At 49.4% G+C, this 21,956-nt stretch overlaps 1 protein-coding gene across 1 annotated transcript in view; it reads left to right on the top strand.

Moving 5' to 3' along the window:
* The window catches only part of SLC9A6 (solute carrier family 9 member A6), a 30,564-nt gene that overhangs the window by 4,487 nt on the left and 4,121 nt on the right, over nt 1-21,956 (top strand). The window contains exons 2-15 of the mRNA XM_068411839.1: nt 2,010-2,209; nt 2,568-2,645; nt 3,320-3,396; nt 4,314-4,426; nt 6,764-6,869; nt 15,994-16,135; nt 16,365-16,470; nt 16,697-16,785; nt 17,003-17,116; nt 18,711-18,822; nt 19,283-19,436; nt 19,616-19,646; nt 20,890-20,969; nt 21,567-21,672. Of these exons, the coding sequence (XP_068267940.1) occupies nt 2,010-2,209; nt 2,568-2,645; nt 3,320-3,396; nt 4,314-4,426; nt 6,764-6,869; nt 15,994-16,135; nt 16,365-16,470; nt 16,697-16,785; nt 17,003-17,116; nt 18,711-18,822; nt 19,283-19,436; nt 19,616-19,646; nt 20,890-20,969; nt 21,567-21,672 (1,508 nt within the window). The remainder of the gene's footprint in view (nt 1-2,009; nt 2,210-2,567; nt 2,646-3,319; nt 3,397-4,313; nt 4,427-6,763; nt 6,870-15,993; nt 16,136-16,364; nt 16,471-16,696; nt 16,786-17,002; nt 17,117-18,710; nt 18,823-19,282; nt 19,437-19,615; nt 19,647-20,889; nt 20,970-21,566; nt 21,673-21,956) is intronic.

Below are 21,956 nucleotides of genomic sequence, written 5' to 3'. Positions count from 1 at the left end.
GTGTTCTTGACATCCTTGCCTTCATTTCCATGCTTTTATTTCTGGAGCACTGGAAGATCACAGGAGCAAAGACATTAGCAGAAAAGCAAGTAAAAGGATTCCTCTTTGGTGTCCCCTCTTAGGGGTGCTGGTGTGAAAGCAGCTCTCATGCTCTGCACAGTGTGATGTTCCCTAAAGCATCTCCTCTCGCTGGAGCTGACTGTGCCTGCTTGTGCACCGAGAGGGACCTTTTCTGCTCCTGTCGGGGCGATTCTGTGCCAACGGTGCAGTGCAGGATAAAGCCCAAAGCATGTGGTGAGCACATGGTTGACTGTACATGGCTTAAAAGCATCAGTAGCTTTGTGAGAGCAGCTCAGTTGTGCTGCAGAAGTGCTGCATTTGACGAGGGACTGGGTTTTGGGTGCAGCTCTCAGGTCTGTCGGCCTGGTCCCTGAGATGAGCCATCTGCATCACCGGTGGGATGGGTTAGCAGCGGTGAGTCCGCAGACAATTCTTCTGCCTGTGCTTGTGGCCTGGATGTGTGCTCGGGTGACCCTGCTGTGCATGGCATTGCCTGGGACAGGAGGTGGGGGCTTTTCTTCTGCAAAATGAGCAAATCTCATGCTGGAGAACTGCTGTCAAGGGAAGAGAAGGCAAAAACTGGGTGGCAGATCAGGAACTGGCTGCAGGAGATGCTGAATGCACCAGGGTTGCATGGTCTCCTGCCCAGCCACGGCAGAGCTCCTACCCAGGCTCTGCTCCTGTGAGATGGCAGCAGAGGAAGAGTTTGTGTTCCCTTTGGTCGGGGTTGTGCCCTGCCTGTAGGAAAGCACAGAGCAAGATCTTAATTAAGGCAACAGTAAAGAAGCAGGACCGTCCTGGGAGGCAGATGGAGAAGCCTTCCGAGCGTTGTGGTCTCCGTTGAGTTCCCACGTGTCTGAAAGCTTTTCATAAATGTGTGGTTCAGAAATGGGGTTAAGATCTAGGATTTCTGTGGCGGCTCAGCGCTGCCTTAATCAAGGGGTTTCCAAACCCTTTTGTGCTGAAAGCTACGTGGAAAGGTGTCTTGTGGGACATCCCTCCTCCCCAGCCTGCAGATGTCAGAAAGCTCTGGCAGGAGGGCACTCGGCACACCGTGTGGGTCAGAAGGAGCCCGAGGAGCCTGCACCATGTGAATGCCGTTAATCTGGATGTGAGACCTCGGAGCACAGCTCGTCAGCTGTGCTGTGAATGAAAAGTGCCGTATAAATTGCTGACTTGCAAATGAACCTCACGATACTCCTGCGCAGCAGCTGAGCCGGAGGCAGCGTGGGCTCGTGGGGCTGCCCTGGGGCTGCTGCTTGTGACGCAGAGTTGAAGCTTACAGGGGATGAGGAGCAGACCTGGGTGGTCGGCCCGGAGTGGGAAACTTCCATGGTTTTATAAAATGCGGATCGCTGCTGTGTGCTGCGAAAGCTCCCCGGAGAGGGAGGAGGCTGTGTGGTGCTGCGGCTTCTTGTGAAGGATGCTCGCTGTCCTCAAGAGTGTTCCTGGTGGTTGCTGGGTGTCGTTTTTAGTCCCCTACCAAATCCACTACCAAAATGAAGGGTTTAATGTATTTCTGTAGTGGCAAAACGTGATGCTGACATGTTTCCAAGTGCAACATGCATAGTTCGGGCCCGTATGAGCGGCACCTGGCCCAGGTCCCCAGCTGTGTGCCGGCAATGCCAGGGTGCCCTAAAAAAACCAGCATGCCCTCAATGTCGGCTGTTCGCTGCACTAGGGCGAGGGTCTGTCTGATTGCTGGGTAATTAAAAGCCTTCAGGACCAGTCCGTGCCTGGTGTTAGAAAGTCCGCATGAGCTTAGAGCATTTGCGTGGCTCATGGGAGGATGTGGATGGTTTAATGTGGGCAGTTATTTGGATGGTGGTAGTGCTCAGCAGCTGAGCAGAGGGTCAGGATCCTGGCGTGCCTGATGCTGCATCCGTGCTCAAAGATACCATCCTGGGAGTTTGCCGTGGCTCGTCTCACCGACACGTGTCCCTCCCCAGGGGTCTTGGTCGGCGTGGTCCTGCGCTACGGCATCCACGTCCCCAGCGACGTCAACAACGTGACGCTGAGCTGCCAAGTGCAGACCAGTCCCGCCACGCTGCTGGTGAACGTCAGCGGGAAGTACTACGAGTACACCCTGAAGGGGGAAATCAGCGCCCAGGAGCTCAACAATGTCCAGGATAATGAGATGCTGAGAAAGGTAAGGGAGTCGGCGACTGGAGGGGTGAGTGGTGCTCCCCACTCCCTCCACGGGCATGGATCCTGTATCTGCTGGATTAAGAGATATTTTTATTTTTTTTTACTTCAGTCAGACTGTGATCAGCTATAAAATGTAAGTTGAACACAATGTAATGAAACTCTAGTTTTAGCTGATCTTAATTTAAGCTATTTAGACTCTGGGCTCTGTCTCCAAAAGATCCCAGACAGATCCTCAGTGTTCACCCGACAGCATTTCATCTGGCGGGGGTACAGGGAATGTATGACATTCCTCTTTGTGTTTTGTCTTGCAAAGTCTTAACAAACCATTTAACTGCTGTTTTTTTTTTTTTCCTTAACAGGTGACTTTTGATCCTGAAGTATTTTTCAACATTTTGCTTCCTCCAATTATATTTTATGCAGGCTACAGCTTGAAAAGGGTACGTGCCTTTACAGCGCCTACGGTTTTAGCTCCTCTGCCTCCAGAGCATTTTTAGTACTTGAGAGTGCTTTAATGCTTGCTCAGCAGGCCAAGGCTGCGGAGCTGGGTAGGATTTTCCCCAGTACATGGAGGATTGTAGGAAGCAGGGCTGAGAGTGCCCCAGTCGGTCTTGTCCATCCCTCTGCCCTGGGAAGGGTCAGCAACTTCAACCATTTAGAGCACGGGTTTGCGCAGGGGTTTTTGAGGTCAGCTGGGCCGTTTCAGCCATCCTTACTTTCAAAACGCAGAGGAGGGTGGGAAGGTTTTAGAAAGCAGCAGCTCTCTGAACTGCTGATTTGGAAGAAGAGGAAAATGATCGTGTTTAGCTTGCGGGAGAAGGAAGGAGGAATGCTGCTGGGTTAGGAAATCAGTTCCCAGGACTCAGAACAGCACCTTATTAAATACACGGGCACAAGAAAATGATATGTTCACATTTATTAATGCTGCATTAACGTCTGCTGGTCTGGTGGTGTACGTCGCTGTGCTGGGCACCGTTCTGCCGTGCTTGTCCAGCTTGTGGCGTTTGGGCTCGGTGCAAGCTGCTACGGACACTGCATAGGTGCCTGTGCAGGCTTGAAATAAATTGTTAGCAAAATATAATTCAGTTGTTTTTTTTTTTTCTCCTCCTTCTAGAGGCATTTCTTCAGAAACTTGGGATCCATCCTAGCATACGCTTTTCTGGGCACTGCAATTTCCTGCCTGGTGATCGGGTGAGTAGTTGGAGCTGGTGTGGTTCTTCTGTGGGGGTCTGAGCTGTGCTCGGAGGCAGTGCCCTGAGCCTGGATCTGTGGCCGCTAATCCCAGCCCTGAAAATCGCACAGGTTCTCTGCTACTGCTGCGTGGCAGTGGCAAATAATGCTATTTACTGCCCAGACTTTCGCTGTGTGGTGTCTGATTGCATAGTGTTTTCTTAGCATCCCGTACACGTGGCAAGGAAAGTTTCACACTGAAGATTTTATGAAAAAAAAAGGCAGTATCTTCAAGTTATTGAAAGCACAGCCCCAACAGGCATGAGATGCAGGAGGAGCAGGATCGTAAACGCGTGTCCTGCCCTTGCTCGCTGGGAGCAGGTGCCTAGTGAGCACAGATTGTGTTTCAGATATTTATCCCTGTGTGCGGAGGGAGCTAGATGATTCCCGCTCTGAATAGTAGTGTGCAGGCTGGCGCAGGGTGTTTTCCACTGGAGAGTCCAGTGGATTCAAGCAAACTCAGCATCCACATTATCTGTTCCTCGCTGAAAGTTTCGGCTATTTCAAAGTCAGGCCAAGGTCATCGCACTGAAACGTGTTAATGGGAAACTCCGCAAAATGATGGCGAGACCCCACGAGCCTGGCTGCTGCTTTCTTTAGTCGTGTTGTGCTCGTGGAGGAGTTTCGGAGCCGGTTCCTCACCGGTGCCCTGTTTGTGGTCTGGTGCAGCGGGTGCTTTGGTGTGCATGGTCCAGCACTCGCCTTCGAGACCATGGCCCTGGGGTTTCACCAGGCTCATCTTATCCAGTACAGTTCTTTGGTGTTCCAGTGTTTGGATAACTTTAGGGGTTAATCTGGCAAATTCAGGGGGATCGAGCCCTTTTGAGTGTTGTTTTCATCCACTGCAGAGATGAGTAATTGCCTCTTCTAATCACCAGCTCTGTCGTGTACGGCTGCGTGGCGCTGATGAAAGTCACTGGGCAGCTCGGGGGAGATTTCTACTTCACTGACTGCCTCCTGTTCGGTGCCATCGTATCGGCTACCGACCCAGGTATGTTATGTGGTTATTTTTCCCCTCATTTCACCTATTTGATCTGTTTTGAGTTGTGGTGAATGGGGGAACAAAGTCTGAACCCTGTAGAAGTTCCCTCTTTCTGAATTGTGAAGTTTATTTGTCGCATTCCTAGAGGTCAAATTTGTCTGCATGCCTTTTTATTTCCTTCCAGTTATGTGTAATTTACCTTCCAAACCTCTGCTTTCCTAAATCTTTGCACTGAAGCCCTATCAGTCTCTCTCTTGCCTTTGCTGGGTTTCAGGACAGGTCCACTGTGTTTCTGCCATCCTGTGCCAATGACTGGTTCAGAACAAGATGTGTACTGTGGGGAGGGTTCAGCTGATGGTTTTAGGTAGTTGAGCTGATTTCCATCCCCTTCCATTTGGGTGGGATTTTGGAAAGTGCTAATCTAATTGAAAGTTGGTCTTAACAAGCAGTACTGTGGGCAGTAGTGACAGCTTGGTCTGCTGAAGCACTTTGTCAGTCAAAACTATGAAACACATGCCTTGTCCAACCGAATTTCACTGCGTTCACGATTACTTTTACATGGTAGCTGTTCATTTGCATGTTTCAGCTTCACCTAAAACCCCAGGACCACAAGAAGGCCTCCCCTTCCTCCTGTCCTTTGCTGAACAGGGCTTGAATTTCTTCCTTTGCAGCCTGGCTGCTACATTTGAGAGCAGCGTGGTGGGGCTGGGAGTTGGCAGCATCACCTCCCTCCCGATGTTACAGTAGCTTTGGTGGATTTTTTTTAAATGCAGATATTGGTCAGTTTTGCATGTAAGGGAAAGATTGCATGCCTGGATAAGCCAAGTCTTCTGCCCTTTTGAAACAAGCGCCAGTGACTGTCATTTCCGGATGAACTGGCACTTTTTCCTGCTCATCTTAACGAGTCATTTCTGTTGTCAAAGGCAAAATGAGGGGCATTGTATGTATATGCATATATGCAAGAATAACGCTGCAGAACATAACCTGCAGCATAACGTGGCAGTAGCCACATCTTTCTGCCAGGTGGAGATGTGAGATGTGCATTCCCCAGGAGTTTCTGATAATCTGTTTTTTATGTTTCCCTAAGATTTGCCAGGTGCTGGTGTCGCTATTACTGCTGATATTTTTATTAAAAAAACCCCAAATCTTAAAAAATGAGCTAAAATGATTTCCCAGCTTCTCTGAGCACATCTTGGGCGGGCATATGTGCAAGCCAACAGTTCCTTTAGCAAGGAGCTGTTCCCATCTGGCTGTGAGGTCGAGCATCCTGCCCGTAACTTAGATGTCGACATTGAGAGGGGGGCACATTTGCAAAGCAGGGAGCACCTCACAGACGTGATGGCGGTGTGGTAGATCTGATGGCTGATGGGCAGAGGCCAGGCAAGGAGCGTAGGTAGAAGTAATACTTAGAAATGCTGCAGGTGAGCTGTCGGCGTCACAGCCCTTCTTCAGGCTTGGAAATAGGAACAAGAAGATTTAACTGGTAAAAATGGAGCATTTCCCTGTGCATAAATGGGTTAATCCCCCTTCAATGCACACAGATGAGTCCCTGAATGCTGTTTTAAAGGACTTTCACAGAAGTTGATTGGAATTGGTTCAGCCCTCCGCAGTAGCCTGAGCTGTGCACGATGCACCGTGCGTTACATCTTGCTTGCTTTAGATGTTGTGATGTTTTTGCAAGGCTGATACACAAAACCTGCTGCGTTTTCATTATCTTCTCGGAGCCACTGCATCGCAGAAGGGCTTGAGGGTGCTCCAACCTCTGCCATGTGGCTGTAAATCACAAGAAACCCCTACGCAGGGTTTGAGCTGATGCCTGGCTTTGTCCAGTTAAGCCTGAAATGTTAACAGAGCTGTGCTGGCACTTCCAGTGTGTCAACCTGTGTTGAATATGAGGATTTCTCTTGGAGTATCAGGGACAGAAGGAAAAGACAGCCATCGTCCTGGCCAAGCCTGCATCCTCCTGGCCTTCTGCAGGTGGAGGAAGGCTCTCCCTGATGCTCTGAGCTAATGATGGCTCGTGTCAGCGTGGTACTGTGGTCCAGCCCGTGAGCTCAGACCCTCAGGAAGCTCAGCGCAGAGTTTGCTCATGTCTGCCTGCGGAAGACTCAATAGACCTATAGCCCAGGATGTGTTTTAGTAAAAGGAGGAGGAGGGAAATGATAAAGCAAATCCAAATCTTAAAGGGCAGGACTATCCAAGGGAGCACGGGGGGCGGCTGGCACCGTCGCAGCGAAGTGGCACAGACATGCAGGAAGGCAGCTTTCTAAAAAGGGGCGTTTTGTCTTTGATTACACCAAAATAACGACACCTTTTTGAATGTCTCTCTATTTTTCTATTTGTCAGTGACTGTTCTTGCCATATTCCATGAACTCCAGGTTGATGTTGAGCTGTATGCCCTTCTCTTTGGCGAAAGCGTCCTCAATGATGCCGTTGCCATAGTGCTGTCGTCGTAAGTGTGTTCTGTTTTTATTTTTAATTGTTATGTATGTTACATGTCAGGCTTTGGGGGGGAGCCACTTGGCCTTGCTTCTGTAAAATAGGAGCATCGGTGTTTGGAAGAGCAGATTTCCATATTAAGTGTCCCCAAAAGCTGTAGTGACCTTCTGATGCATCTCCTCATTGCAGGCTGTCCTTACAACTTCCCCCTGCATGATGGATAGTTTTGTTTTGCTTTTATGGCCGGTTGACCCAGCCAGAAGGAAGTTTTTATGTCCCTCTGAAATGGGAAAAGCACCGTGTGTGCTTTTCAGCCACAGGATCCCACTGAAACCTCTCACTGGTGGCTTTGCTCCTACCTGCCTTCCCTCCCATCCACAAATACCTGCTTTTGTTTAGGTGGAAATAGTTGGTAAAGCAGCTGCTTCCTTTCTCTCCCCACTTTCCGTGCATCAAGAAGATAGCATTTCTTACAGCTGGAGTTAATACCCTGGACTGAACACATGGGAAACTTGCTGGCTTTCTAAAGAATGTTTTATATTCTTTAATATTTTATGTCCTCTGCATGTAGGACGTATTTTATCTACGTTTTCGCTGTGTTGTCATCATGGGAATTTGTTTGGAAATATATAATATCTGCAATGGTGACAGGTTAACGTATATCTAAGACTAATGCAGGAAATATTTCTGGAATACTTGTCACTCCAGCGTGCTGGTTGCGTGGGTTTTACTGAGGTGGAGGCAGCAAGTAACATATTGTGAGCTGCATATCGCCACCTGCATGAGTTGTATTTACTGAATTGAATGTTTCTGTTGAGGTTTCTGGAACTGTTTTTATTGCTTGCTCTGGCTTTTATTCTGGATGTATCACCGCTGGTGTGACAGTAAATGCTGCACAACCAGGTCGTGTTTAAGGAGTGAGGAAGGGATGGGGTCTTCCAGTGTCTGCTGGCAGGTTCTGGGCGGGAGTGGGTAGGTTCAGCATGAGAATAATGAAATTCATGGTGATCTCTGCACACGTAGGTGACTGCACCGTGCGTGGCGATTTACCTCTTGTGCTGTTTCAGTACCAGCTTCGAAGCTGTTGCTCTGGTTTCCTGCCTCCCTCTTTCCACAAGCTGAGTTCAATCCACCCCTCCCTGAAATAAGATAATTTGCACCAAAACAGCAGCTCCGAGCTGCAGTCAGCAGTTATTTTGCCGCAAGGTGTCACGGTTTAAAGCTGGGCCAGCTATTAACCAGGTGGCAGATGCTCTCTGTTAACCCTCTCCCCCCCCCCCGCCAAGGGAAAGGGAAAGGGAAAAGGGAGAGAGACTTATGGGTTGGAAAGTTAAAACAGTTTTAATAAACTATAATAATGAAAAAGAATATAATAACAATAATAATAGAAATAACCAAATATATACAAATATGTACAAAACCAAGATCAAGAGCTTGGAAATCCTCCTCAGGCAGAATTGCTCCCCCCAGTACAGGCAGAGGGGAAAAGGCAGTAGCTCCCCCCAGCACGGGCAGAGGGCAAAATGCAAAAGCTCTCCTGCCATCACACCTGCAGGCTTTTAACTGGAGATTTGGCAAAGCTGGTACCAATCAGTGGGAGACAGGAGGGCCCCTCCCTCCTGGGCCCCACCTCCAGGAGGCAGTGGGTTAGTGATAAACAGGAAAGTGAGAATGACATGTATGGGATGGAATACCTTGCTGGTCAATCCTGGGTCACCTGCCCCGTCCACTACTCCCTGCAGGTACAACCCCCTTCGGCTCTTTACTCGTAAGCAGTGACCTTGGGTTCTCTAAGGCTATTTGGCCTGGTTTGAGCCAAACCAGGACACTACATGACGTGCCTTCACGACTAGTTTCTCTAGCCGAGCAGCAATATCTTGCCACAATTTAGCAGCCCAAATAGGTTTCCCTTTGCGCTGCCAGTTGCTTTGCTTCCACTGCTTTAACCACCCCCACAAGGCATTTGCCACCATCCATGAGTCAGTATAAAGATACAGCCTTGGCCACTTTTCTCGTTTAGCAATGTCTAAAGCCAGCTGGATGGCTTTTACCTCTGCGAATTGACTTGATTCACCTTGTCCTTCTGTGGCTTCTGTGACTCGTCGTATAGGACTCCATACAGCAGCTTTCCACTTCCGATGCTTTCCTACAAGACGGCAGGATCCATCGGTGAACAGCGCATACTGCTTCTCATCCTCTGGTAGTTCATTATATGGTGGGGCTTCTTCAGCACGTGTCACCTCCTTTTCTGGTGGCATTCCGAAGTCTTTGCCTTCTGGCCAGTCCATGATTACTTCTAAGATTCCTGGGCGATTAGGGTTTCCTATTCGAGCCCTCTGCGTAATTAATGCAATCCATTTACTCCACGTCGCATCAGTTGCATGATGGGTAGTGGGAACCTTACCCTTGAACATCCAGCCTAGTACTGGTAGTCGAGGTGCTAGGAGAAGTTGTGCTTCAGTACCAATTACCTCTGAAGCAGCTCTAACTCCTTCATATGCTGCCAGTATCTCTTTTTCAGTTGGAGTGTAATTGGCCTCGGAGCCCTTGTATCCTCGACTCCAAAATCCTAGGGGTCGACCTCGAGTCTCCCCTGGTACTTTCTGCCAGAGGCTCCAGGTAGGACCATTGTCCCCAGCTGCGGTGTAGAGCACATTTTTAACATCTTGTCCCGTACGGACTGGTCCAAGGGCTACTGCATGCACAATCTCTTGTTTAATCTGTTCAAAAGCCTGTCGTTGTTCAGGGCCCCACTGAAAATCATTCTTCTTTCTGGTCACTTGATAAAGAGGGCGTACAATCTGGCTGTAATCTGGAATATGCATTCTCCAGAAACCCACAACACCTAAGAAGGCTTGTGTTTCCTTTTTGTTAGTTGGTGCGGACATTGCTGTTATTTTGTTGATCACCTCTATCGGGATCTGGCGACGCCCATCTTGCCATTTAATCCCTAAAAACTGGATCTCCCGGGCAGGTCCCTTGACCTTGCCCCTTTTTATGGCAAAACCAGCTTTCAGAAGAATTTGGATTATTTTCTCCCCTTTGTCAAAAACTTCTGCTGCTGTATCACCCCACACAATGATGTCATCAATGTATTGCAAATGTTCTGGAGCTCCACCCTTTTCTAGTGCAGTCTGGATCAGTCCATGGCAAATAGTAGGACTGTGTTTCCACCCCTGGGGCAGTCGATTCCAGGTGTACTGGATACCTCTCCAGGTAAAAGCAAACTGTGGCCTGCACTTTGGTGCCAAAGGAATAGAGAAAAAGGCATTAGCAATGTCTATGGTGGCGTACCACTTGGCTGCCTTTGACTCCAGTTCGTATTGAAGTTCTAGCATGTCTGGCACAGCAGCACTCAGCGGTGGCGTAACTTCATTTAGGCCACGATAGTCCACAGTTAATCTCCATTCTCCATCAGACTTTCGCACTGGCCATATAGGACTATTAAAGGGTGAGCGAGTCTTGGTAATCACTCCTTGATTTTCTAATTGTCTAATCAGTTTATGAATGGGGATCAGGGAGTCTCGATTGGTGCGATATTGTCGTCGGTGCACCGTGGCAGTAGCAATTGGCACCTGTTGTTCTTCAACCTTCAGCAACCCCACAACAGAAGGATCTTCTGAGAGGCCAGGCAAGGTAGACAGCTGTTTAATGTCCTCAGTCTCTACAGCTGCTATACCAAAGGCCCATCTATACCCTTTTGGGTCCTTGAAATACCCTCTCTTGAGGTAGTCTATGCCAAGGATGCACGGAGCATCTGGGCCAGTCACAATGGGGTGCTTTTTCCATTCATTTTTAGTTAGGCTCACTTCGGCCTCCAATACAGATAACACTTGAGATCCTCCTGTTACTCCTGAAATGCTGATAGATTCTGCCCCTTTATGATCCGATGGCATTAGGGTGCACTGTGCACCAGTGTCTACCAGGGCTCGATACCTTTGTGGTTTTAATGTGCCAGGCCATCGAATCCACACAGTCCAATAAATCCGGTTGTCCCTCTCCTCCACCTGGCTGGAGGCAGGGCCCCCCTAATTAAGAAATGGATTCATGCTGCTCACAGGGACTGGACCTTCATTTCTCCTATTCACACTTGGGAAAAAGTGATTTGAGGCCCATCTCCCCTGACTGGGGTCCTGCTCACTGGTAACTGGAGCAGCCATCCTCCTAGAAAAATTCTCTCTGGTATTTCTGTTAGCTTGCAACTCACGTACTCGTGCCTGTAGGGTACTGGTAGGTTGTCCATGCCATCTGTTCATGTCCTCCCCATAACCACGCAGGGCAAACCACAGGATACCTCGTGATGTGTTCTGTTTCCTTTGAGCTGGTCCTGTAGGAGAACGTTTTCTCTTAACGGCTGCAACGCGCGCCTGTGTAGGTAGAGAGTCAAGTTTATTCTCTATCATGGACAGTTTGTCTGACAGTTGTTTAAATGAGTCCTTGTTCTCCTTAGTCAGTTTTTCCACAGCCGAGATGCGTGCCTGCAGTGGGGAAGAAATACTATCTTCATACTGTCGCATACAGTTAGCCATTTCGCCCACACTAGATCGTGCCATAGCATCTTCTCCCCATACTAATATTGACAATGTATGGGTATATGTCGGTGGAGCATTCTTCACAACCTTCCGGAACATGGATCGGTTGCATTCCACTTCATCAGGATCTACAGGATCTACAATGTCCCGTGGGTGTCTATAAATGATCTCTTGCACAGCCAGTTCTCTAAGGTAGTTAATACCTTTTTCTATAGTGGTCCATTTGCTTAGGTGGCTCATAACATCATCTTTATAGGGATACCTGCTCTTTACAGCTGACAAGAGTCGCCTCCAGAGACTGACAGTGTTTGACTTTCTTGCGAGCGCTTTATCAATACCACCATCTCTGGACAGGGATCCCAACTGTCTGGCTTCTCTGCCATCCAATTGCATGCTGTCTGCCCCATTATCCCAGCATCGGAGCAACCAGGTAATAATAGGTTCACTGTCATAACGGCTGAAGTCTTTCCTTATATTTCTCAGGTCCTTCAGGGATAAGGAGTGGTAGGTTATCTCTACGTCCGAGTCCTCTTGTGATAGTTCTGCTTTAGAAGGGCCTTTCTTCTGTGATGGGTCTGCTTTAAAAGGACAATCAAGGGAACCCCCATCTGTGTCGGGCCCTAACTCTGCCTGAGAAGGGCCCTCACCTGGGTCATATGATGGCTCTGTCTTAGAAGGCTCTGAGTCATCATCCTTCTCTTCACGAGCTGATTTCTTTTGGTATTTCTTCCTGGTTACAGGAGCAATTGGTACAGATTCGATAGATGCTGGGGTCTGAGTAGATGCAGTGGCTGTCGTGGGAGTGCTGAGAGTCTGAGTAGCTGCAGTGGCCATCTTCGGGGGTGTAGCAGCTGTGGTACAGGCTGCCAAGGTTTCAGTGGGTTGAGTGGCTGTAGCAGCCGTACACACTGTAGGATCTGAGGTGGCTGCATAACACCTACAACTGTCCCTGCACCGATATTTAATCTTATCCCACATCAGAAACACATTCAGGACAACCAAAAATAAAAACATGCCACCTAGACAGCACCATCCTAATTTCGCAAAATCTAGTGGAATCAGCTTGGCAGAAAAGGAGAAGGTACTATTTCCCAAAGTAAAACTGGAAGTGTAATCATTAACAGAATCAGCTAAAGGGCGCCTGGAGCGTGCAGATGAAGTTGCTGCTACTGATTCGCGATTAAAGCTGCCCATCATTGTGTCATAGAGATAAGAGATCGGAATATTAACTGCCCAGTTTATCACAGCATAAATCAGTATCAAACCCCATACCAAAACAATACATTTCGACCAGCGCCCACTGCTAAACTGCATGTAAACATTCATAAGAAGCAAGCAATAACACAGTGCCCACGGCAGGTAAGGCATCATTGCAATACTCAATTGTGAAAGAAACTCCATAAAAAGATGAGATAACACAGCATTCAAAAATGACATCACCATCTTCACTATCTGTTTTAACTTTCCAACCCCTCGTAAATCTCAAAGGAAGAAATCTGATATTCTCTCAGCTGAGCTCTCTGGGTCTCCTCCCACCAGAGCCAGGATTCAACTTATCAGAGCAACCTGTTGGAGCTTCTCTCGAGCCCCACGTTGGGCGCCAATAAATCTGTCACGGTTTAAAGCTGGGCCAGCTATTAACCAGGTGGCAGATGCTCTCTGTTAACCCTCTCCCCCCCCCCCGCCAAGGGAAAGGGAAAGGGAAAAGGGAGAGAGACTTATGGGTTGGAAAGTTAAAACAGTTTTAATAAACTATAATAATGAAAAAGAATATAATAACAATAATAATAGAAATAACCAAATATATACAAATATGTACAAAACCAAGATCAAGAGCTTGGAAATCCTCCTCAGGCAGAATTGCTCCCCCCAGTACAGGCAGAGGGGAAAAGGCAGTAGCTCCCCCCAGCACGGGCAGAGGGCAAAATGCAAAAGCTCTCCTGCCATCACACCTGCAGGCTTTTAACTGGAGATTTGGCAAAGCTGGTACCAATCAGTGGGAGACAGGAGGGCCCCTCCCTCCTGGGCCCCACCTCCAGGAGGCAGTGGGTTAGTGATAAACAGGAAAGTGAGAATGACATGTATGGGATGGAATACCTTGCTGGTCAATCCTGGGTCACCTGCCCCGTCCACTACTCCCTGCAGGTACAACCCCCTTCGGCTCTTTACTCGTAAGCAGTGACCTTGGGTTCTCTAAGGCTATTTGGCCTGGTTTGAGCCAAACCAGGACACAAGGCTTTTGTGCATACCGGCCCAGCAGCGTGCTGACTTCTCAAGGGCTTCTCAGCAGTTAACCCATGCCCGTTTTAAAGCTTGCCGTGGTCTTTATCTTCATGACCACCATAAGCAGCATGAGGCAGCCCCGGTCAGCACGGCAGGTATCGGTTGGTGCAGGTATCTCAAGAACAGCCTCAAGTCACCTGGACACAACCACATCTTGGGTGCAAAGAGGAGGTGAGGGCCTCTTGCTCCAGGGAGGAGAGTTCCTCCGAGAGCAGTCCAGAGCTCTTATTTATGGTTCCCCTTTCTTAAATTTAGTTTGGCATTTGCCTGTTTCACAGCAGAGGCGTAAGTGAGGGAACCGCGTGGGGACGGTTCTGCTCCCAGAAGCAGAAGACCTGCTCCCCAGTTAGGAGATGCAGGGGTGAGCTGGGAAGAGGGGGAATCAGGTGGCTTCTGGGTGGTGGGCTGTGTTGATGGAGGGTGCTGGTGGTGAGTGCTGCCTCATCCCAAGGGGTGAAGAGGGGCTCCAGCCACGGCCGGCTGAGTGCGCGGCATCAGTGGTGTCCCCAAGAAGCGCCATTGTCTCCTTGCACATGGTGAAAGCGAGTGCTGTGGGCACCGTCCCTGCAGCGGGGGAGGACGAGGAGCCAGGGGCTGGCACTGTCCTGGGCTGGGGCTCCTGCACAGTTTCTGCCAGGAGCTCGATGCCCTCCAAGGCTCCTCCAAGGCTCTGCTTTCAGTCCCGGACAAATGTCCATTCCTGTGCTTGGGGAGCAGGATCGGTGCCTTTCTGTTCCTGCCTCGCGCTGTCCTGGCCTGGCCCGAGCTGGCGGCAGGGAACTGGTTGCAGGGTGAAGAGGAATTGAACCTGGAACCGAAAGCCGGTGGGCAGCGAGGTGCCAGGGCTGTGGTTTGGGAGAAGGGGGGTAAATGGGTCTCTACCTGCTTCTTCCAAAGGGAGGTTTCACAGGGAGCCCCATGGGCAGGGACAGGGGGATAAAGCACATAGGGCAGCAGGCAGTAACGTCTTATTAGTGATGCAGAAAGCAAAACCAGAAGGAAAACTGTAATGGGTTAAAACACAAAACCGACATCCAAACAGTTGGTTATGGAGGGGAAACGAAACCAGTCTGGATTTAAAGAAAATAAAACCCAAAACCCCAAACCTCAGAATAAGAGCACGTTGGTGAATGGGAAGTAGAGGATGGGATTGACAAAAGAAATTAAATCACAGGGAGAAACCTGCGGCTTGCAGTGCAAAAGACAGTGCAGAAAAATGAAATGTTTTAAAAGCAGGGAAGTTTAGCACGGGAAGTGACCCGTGATGTGTTGGAAAGGGGAGGATTGGTATTCACGTTGCAGAAAAATATTGGTGTGTAGTTAGGGGGGAAAGCTGTGGGATGTGTGCGCGAGGCAGTAACTTTCCATTCCGGCATAACTTGGGAGGTTAAACAGCAAATGTTTAAAGTTCACATCCAAGAGCGTTAACAGAGCCAGCTGAGCCATTGCTAACTAGGAAGTTAATGTTTTCAGTAAGTTTACATCGAAGAAAGCGATGCAAGAAGTTGATATTAAAGTGGGATTTAGGAGATGGATAGGGAACCCCTGTATCTCAGCCTTCCCAAGGAAAAGAGTGGAATGGCTGATGCAAGGCTCAGGAGTTAGGATGGAGCAGGTTCAGAGATGGGATCAGTGTGGCAGACCTATTTGCCGTCTCATCACAAAGGTCTGTTGAAGTTTGATGGGTGAAGGTAGTAGCGCGGCTGTAGTGAAGCGGCACTGAGCCATTTGCCTTGCTGCCCTGCGATACTTCGCTGCAGAACTCGGAGCAGTGCAAAACCCGTGTAGTACGTGTTAAATGAAGTAAAACAGCATAACTTACAGTTCTCCAGGGGTTATTCACATCAGCCGCCTCTGTGGAGTCGACGGAGAAATGTAGGCTTCCCACTTGCATGCTTTGTGGTCCCAGAGTGCCTGACTTTATAGAGAGCTGATGCCAAACCCCCAAAATACCATCATAAAGGACGGACTGCCACCTAGTAGATGTATTTGCAGGAGATCATGCAAGAGATGGGCTTTGGGCCGATGCTCTTTAATGTCTAGAAGGAGCAAATGCAGAGCCTTGCCTGGGAGGGGTGGCTGAGCTGCAGAAGGCCATCCAGGAGCAAAGGGGATTGCAGGCTCCCCGGGGCAGGGCAGGCACTGCGTGCTGTGAGCACAGGGGATTGCAGTGTGGGACTCGGGTTTTGTCCCTGATTTCTCAGGCTCAGTGTTTGCAGCGGTTGTAGCGCTTTGCAGAGCTCCCGTAGCAGCGCAGAGGTGCCTCTCCCTCCAGACTAAGGAGTGTTTTGTTCTTGTGCGTGCTTTTCCTCCCTCTTTTAGTTCAATTGTTGCGTACCAGCCGGCAGGCGACAACAGCCACACGTTTGATGTCACAGCGATGTTCAAGTCCATCGGGATCTTCCTGGGGATATTCAGTGGATCTTTTGCAATGGGAGCAGCTACTGGAGTTGTGACAGCTTTAATATCCTTTTTGTTGTTTTTTTTTGAAGTGTTTGCATAACAGCTTCTTTTTTTGCTGCGCTACATCTCACCCAGATGCAATGTTTCATGATTTTTTTTCCTGAATTAATGAAAGGCAGTGCCATAGCCTTTTTAGGGGCAGGCTGTGTAGTGTTGCTGTGATACACAACTGAATTTGATATACTCTTAGCCTACAGTTTCTCTCCAAATTGTCCTTAACCATCTGCAACGTCACCAAGTTCACCAAACTTCGGGAGTTCCCGTTGCTGGAGACCGGCTTGTTCTTCTTGATGTCCTGGAGCACGTTCCTGCTGGCCGAAGCGTGTGGCTTTACAGGCAAGCTCCAGCACAGCCCTGCATCCAGGACGGAGATCTGCAGGGATGGTGGGGCTGCGGAGTTTTCCTTCTCCCAGTAACGACTGCAGCTGGGGCTCTCCCTCTTCTTTCAGAAATTTAATTATTCTGGGTTCTGGGGTTGTTGCATTAAGTCCCCTACACTATTGGGGTGCAGCTCAGCTCCCTTTTCATGACCAGGAGTCTAACGTGATGCTCTGCTCCCCAGGTGTGGTGGCCGTACTCTTCTGCGGGATCACGCAGGCCCATTATACCTATAACAACTTATCTACAGAGTCCCAACACAGAACTAAGCAGGTGAGAGCTTCTCAGCCCCCTTCAGCCTCTCTGAATTTCAAGTTCAATATTTTTTCCTTCCCTCTAGCAAGAATTAGGTGCATCTGTCTTTCTACAGATGGATTTTACTAGGGGTGCTTCTGCAGAAGTATTTACTGCGTGATGGATGGGCTAACATATTTTTCTTGTTAAATCTATGTTATGTCTAACTCACTTTTAATTTGCTTTTGTCTTTCAGTTGTTTGAGCTTTTGAATTTCTTGGCAGAAAACTTCATCTTCTCCTACATGGGACTTGCACTGTTCACCTTCCAGAACCACGTCTTTAACCCTACCTTCGTAGTGGGGGCTTTCGTATCCTTTTGAGCCCATTTTGTAAGACAAAAAAAAGAAAGGGAGAGGTGCCTCATTCCCAATTTGTGTTTTTCATTCAAATGTGTGGGTTTTTTTTTCAGTCAGTCTAGCTTTATTTTTAAAAGGAGATTTCTCTTGTGTAGTGGTGCCTATTTTAAGAAGATGGAGATTCTTTTCCCAGCTTTTCTGTTTTTTTATTTTTCTTCCTCCTGCCTTGTCTTCTTTCGTGGGCATTCAAATCAGCTGCTGCAGGGGCTCAGCATTTGATGTGAACGTGGTGTTGAAGCACCAAGCTTTGTCACCTGGGAGCGTGGCACCAGGAGTGGCTTTGCAAATGGGGACTGCCTGGTATAGCCATTGAGTTCCTCTTTTCTCTGCTATTCCATTCAGTTGACCCTGAAAAAAAGCTTTTTTTTTGCGCTAAATAGCACAGTTAAAGCTACACTAGATGCCTCTGAATGATGTCATGAAAAAGGATTTCCCCTTCTGCAGGCTGATGCTAATGGAAACAAGCTATTGGCCCTGGCATGTCTCAGAAAAACAAGGATTTTGAAGGAATTTTTTTCATATTACAGGGAAGCCAGCTCAGATGTGCAGAATTATTTTCACCCTTTGCCTGTACTGAAGCAGTATTTATACTGATAAAACGTCGTTATCTTTGCCAATGCTGGCGCGTGGGTTTGCAACCGGGGTCTGCTGGATTTCCCTGATGAGCTTTTGCAGAGTTGCAGTGGGGTGAAGGGAGTGAAGAGCTGGGAAATGCCACTTGGGTGCTTAGATTGAAATTTCGTGCTGTGCCTCTTCGGTAGGAACTGGCTAACTCGTTGATGAAATAGCTCATTCACGAGAGAGATCATGAAGTACGTCTCTTATGCAAATTCTTGATGTTCAGGAAAGAACATAAAAGCTGGAAGCATTTTCCATATTATTCAAGGCTGCGCTGAATACTGGCTCCAAGATTATTTTTGCCATCTGGGTGCTGGTATTAAAAGACACAACTTCAAAGATAAAAAGCAATATGAAGGGGCTGGTGGTTCTTGTATCTCGCAGGCTGTGAAAGCAGAAAGAGTATTAGGGTTTTTTTTTTTTCCTTCTCAACTGCTGCTGCTTTCATTTTGCTGAATAATCTTTGGGAATGGGACTTGGCTTAAAGCTTCAAACCCAGCTGTGAAGTGTGGCGTGCTGGGCAATGTCAGAGGGGTTGCAGTAGCTGTGATAACTTGAGCTTCACAGAGGACAAATAACTCTTGGGGTGGAAAATGGAGCTGGGAGGGGAGACCATACAGTGGGAAGCGGTGGGTTTTCTCTCCTCCCACTCATCTAACGTGCCCTCTCATTGTTTCCCTTGTTTATTTGTGCTTGTCTCTGTGAGATATTCCTGAATTGCAATGTGTGCTTTGCTTCAGTGAGGCAGTAGATGCTCTTCCCACACTGCCGTAGCACTCGGAGCTGGGTTATTGTCTTTGCATCCAGAGGACCGGTGTTTCTGAGGCTCCCCAGCCTTTCTGTCAGGCAGCAGAAATTGGCTCTGTGTAGAGGTGGGATGCGATGGGAGACATAGGAAGAGCAATTTCCTTAACGTGTGCAAATACAGCTTGCAATCTTCCTAGGAAGAGCTGCCAATATTTACCCACTGTCATTTTTACTGAATTTGGGGAGAAGAAACAAGATTGGAACAAACTTACAGCATATGATGATGTTTGCTGGTACGTTATTGTGTCCTCGCCTCCGACCAAGTGGCCCATCCGCACTTCCTTGCCCCCAAGCACCTGGCAATAGTCCTTATTCAACTCTAAATCTCTTATGGGCAATGTCTGGAGAAGAGGCTGGGCAGGAAAGGGCTTGGTGGCGTGAATGCCTTGGTTTTGAGATGTAGGAGTGAGCTCCTCCTGCCCTGTGCTCGAGTGCATGGCTTGGGGCAGGAGGAGGGTTTGCCTTTCTGGGCTGGGGAAGAGTGGCGATAACTCCAGCTTTCACAGTGTATGCTTAAGCTGGAATCATCACTGTTAAAGCTCTGTGGTCTCCTTCAGTGGTGGATGTCCCATCAGAGGGACAGGACCACACATGGGGCAGCACAATGTGAACCCTGGGTGAGGAAGCCCGCGGTGGGGGCGGCCGCCTGTGCTGTAGGCTGACACAGCTCCTCCGCCGTCCCTTCCCTGGCAGGGCTGCGAGGAGCCATGGCCTTCGCCTTGGCCATCCGCGACACGGCCACGTACGCCCGGCAGATGATGTTCAGCACGACGCTCCTCATTGTCTTCTTTACGGTGTGGGTTTTCGGCGGGGGCACCACGGCCATGCTGTCCTGCCTGAATATCCGGTGAGTGCGGCGTGCAGGGGCTCTCCTGGCACAGCACGTCCTCTCCCTCGTCCCACTCTTACGTTAAGGTGCTCGGTTTTAAGAGACAAGAGGAAGAGCGCGTCCTGCACCCCTGGACTGCGGCATGTACCCACCTGGCGTGGCTTGTGCTAACCCTGTGCTTGTTTTCTCCTCCACAGGGTCGGTGTGGACGCGGATCAGGAGAACGTGGTGAGTTGGGTGCCGCTGGGCAACCTCTGCAGAGAAATTTGCACTGTGCCCATCGGTGCGGGGGTTACATCGATACCCTGTGAATGCCCGTCTGTGCTCCACTCCCTTCCAGCTGTAGGAGAGTTTTTAGCTCCTCCAGTGAAAGAGTTTGCAGCCAGTGGGAGTCACGGCTTTTCTGTGCTCTCTGTGGTTATAATGGGGCTTGCTTTTATTCAGTTGGCAAGAAAGGCATAGAAGTAACACTGCACTGTTTAGTCAGTCCACGTTACTGCTGCAGTAGATTTGGTCTCTCCCTTGCTGGGTTTGAAATAAACACTGAAATGTGCATGACATGGAGGCTCTGCCTCATCCTGGCGTCCAGGGCAGTACAGAAACGCCATTTACTGACTCATTTCATGTAGCATCTTCTGTCCCACTTTTAGCCATGGGTACCCTCAGCCTCTCTGTTGCCCCCCACGTTTCCTGTGGGTCGTTATGTGGCAGCCCAGGAACCACCGGCCGTGCTGAGACAAATGCCGGAGCCCTGCGGCATGGGGAGTTTTCCTGCCTGGTAGCCCCGAGCTGTCTCGTTCGTGCATCTACAGCCTGGTTGTGCTGTGGCTGTGGCTCTGCTCGATTTCAGTGTGGGTTTTGCACCTTGGAGGTTCATTTTATTCAGAGCCATTTATTGGGCTGTTCACCTCCTGGAGAGAAAGCGTCAAATGCTGAAGGCAGCCCAGAGCCATAAATCTGAAAGCCAAATTTCTGTGAAATATGTAATTGCATTCATAGTCCCCTCCAAACAGTTTTATATTTTTTCCAACTAAAAGGAAGGCAGGAGTCCCCATCACACATGATTATTTGCATACAAAAATCTCAGGCGAGATTTGGTGGAGGTTGGACCTGTCAGTCACTATTAAATGTGATGTCTGGATGCAGCCACTGGCTCCGAGGCACTTTAAACCTTGGAGCCAGAAACTGGAAGGCTCTAGCAGAAAAATTGTCACTCTGTGCTTTGATACCACCTCCCTAAGGCTGTTGTATGCTGCTAAGTGCAGAGCGCGGTGCTGGAAGCACCTTCAGCCTGTTGTGGTGTGAACCTCCTTGTATTTGCCACAACCCAAAGGTTTCTTCTGAAGAGGCAGCGGGAAGGTGTCTTCTTACGTCCACTTGGGTCTAACCGGGTGTCCCGTGGGGGCTCCTGGCCCTGATCCAGGTTGTGGCACGTTGCCCTACCGCTGTTTAATGCTTTGCTCTCCCGCAGGGCATCCCGGAGAGCGAGAGGAGGAGTACGAAGGCAGAAAGCGCCTGGCTCTTCCGCATGTGGTACAACTTCGATCACAAGTATCCTTGAATGGCAGTCGGCGTGTGCCGTGCCCAATCCCCTCTGCCCGAGCGGCTCCGTTGACTCGGAGCGTGGCTGTCTCCCCACTTAGCAGAGGAGCCAGCACTTGCTTTCCGTCACACTGCTGATTTTTGGTGCGCACCTCCTCGTGTCTGTGGCTGCGAGAAATGACCGTTTCCACCCGCTGTTAACTGGGAACGCAGCAGTAGCTCAGTTCGAAGCTGGGCTCTCCGAGGCTGGAAGCCAAGGGGGTCCTCGATCCCTGGGGTCTTCTCTTGCTAGATCCGTGCCTCTCCTCTCTTGCAAATGCTTTGCCATGAATTAGTGGAGGAGTGATTTGCCATGCTGAGAGGCACAGGATGATGGGACAAGTGGTGCTGCTAAGCCTTTTCTTACCGGGACCGTGTCCTGGTCTGCTCACATCCCACTGTTTGGTTGCATTCATGTTGCTCATCCCTATATTTTTTGTGCTTCCAGAGACTTGTTTTTCTTTCCTTCCTGTGACCTCCTTGAGTCCCTTACCGCTGCCTCTGCATCCTACCCCTCAACTTACCGGTGTGGCCCTATTCCTCTTTCTTCCTTAACCCTCTCTGTAGCTATCTAAAGCCTCTGCTGACACACAGCGGTCCTCCTCTGACGACCACGCTCCCGGGGTGCTGTGGGCCTGTTGCCCGGTGCCTGACGAGTCCGCAGGCGTACGAAGTGAGTCCATCGGTGTCCTTTCTGTCATGGTGTTGGTGGAGTTTGACGTGTTTACGTTTCTGCATAGCTTTTGGATGCTGCTCTGCAGCATTGAGCTGGGAGCCTGGGGAGAGATCAGATACTGGGGCTGATGGATGAGCTGATTCCCATGAGCATTTTGCTTTTCCAGCTGACTGTTTGGTCATGAAGGGACTCGTGGTGTATTCATGGTGGTTTCTCAGTGACTTGCTCAGTGAAGCTGTCACAGGGAAGCTGTCACGGGTGTCCTTTCCTGTCCTGCCCAG

This window comes from Nyctibius grandis, chromosome 13 (genome assembly GCF_013368605.1).
Source record: "Nyctibius grandis isolate bNycGra1 chromosome 13, bNycGra1.pri, whole genome shotgun sequence".
Taxonomy (NCBI): domain Eukaryota; kingdom Metazoa; phylum Chordata; class Aves; order Nyctibiiformes; family Nyctibiidae; genus Nyctibius; species Nyctibius grandis.
The sequence above is the reverse complement of the archived record's forward strand: the minus strand, read 5'-3'. Positions and strand labels throughout refer to the sequence as shown.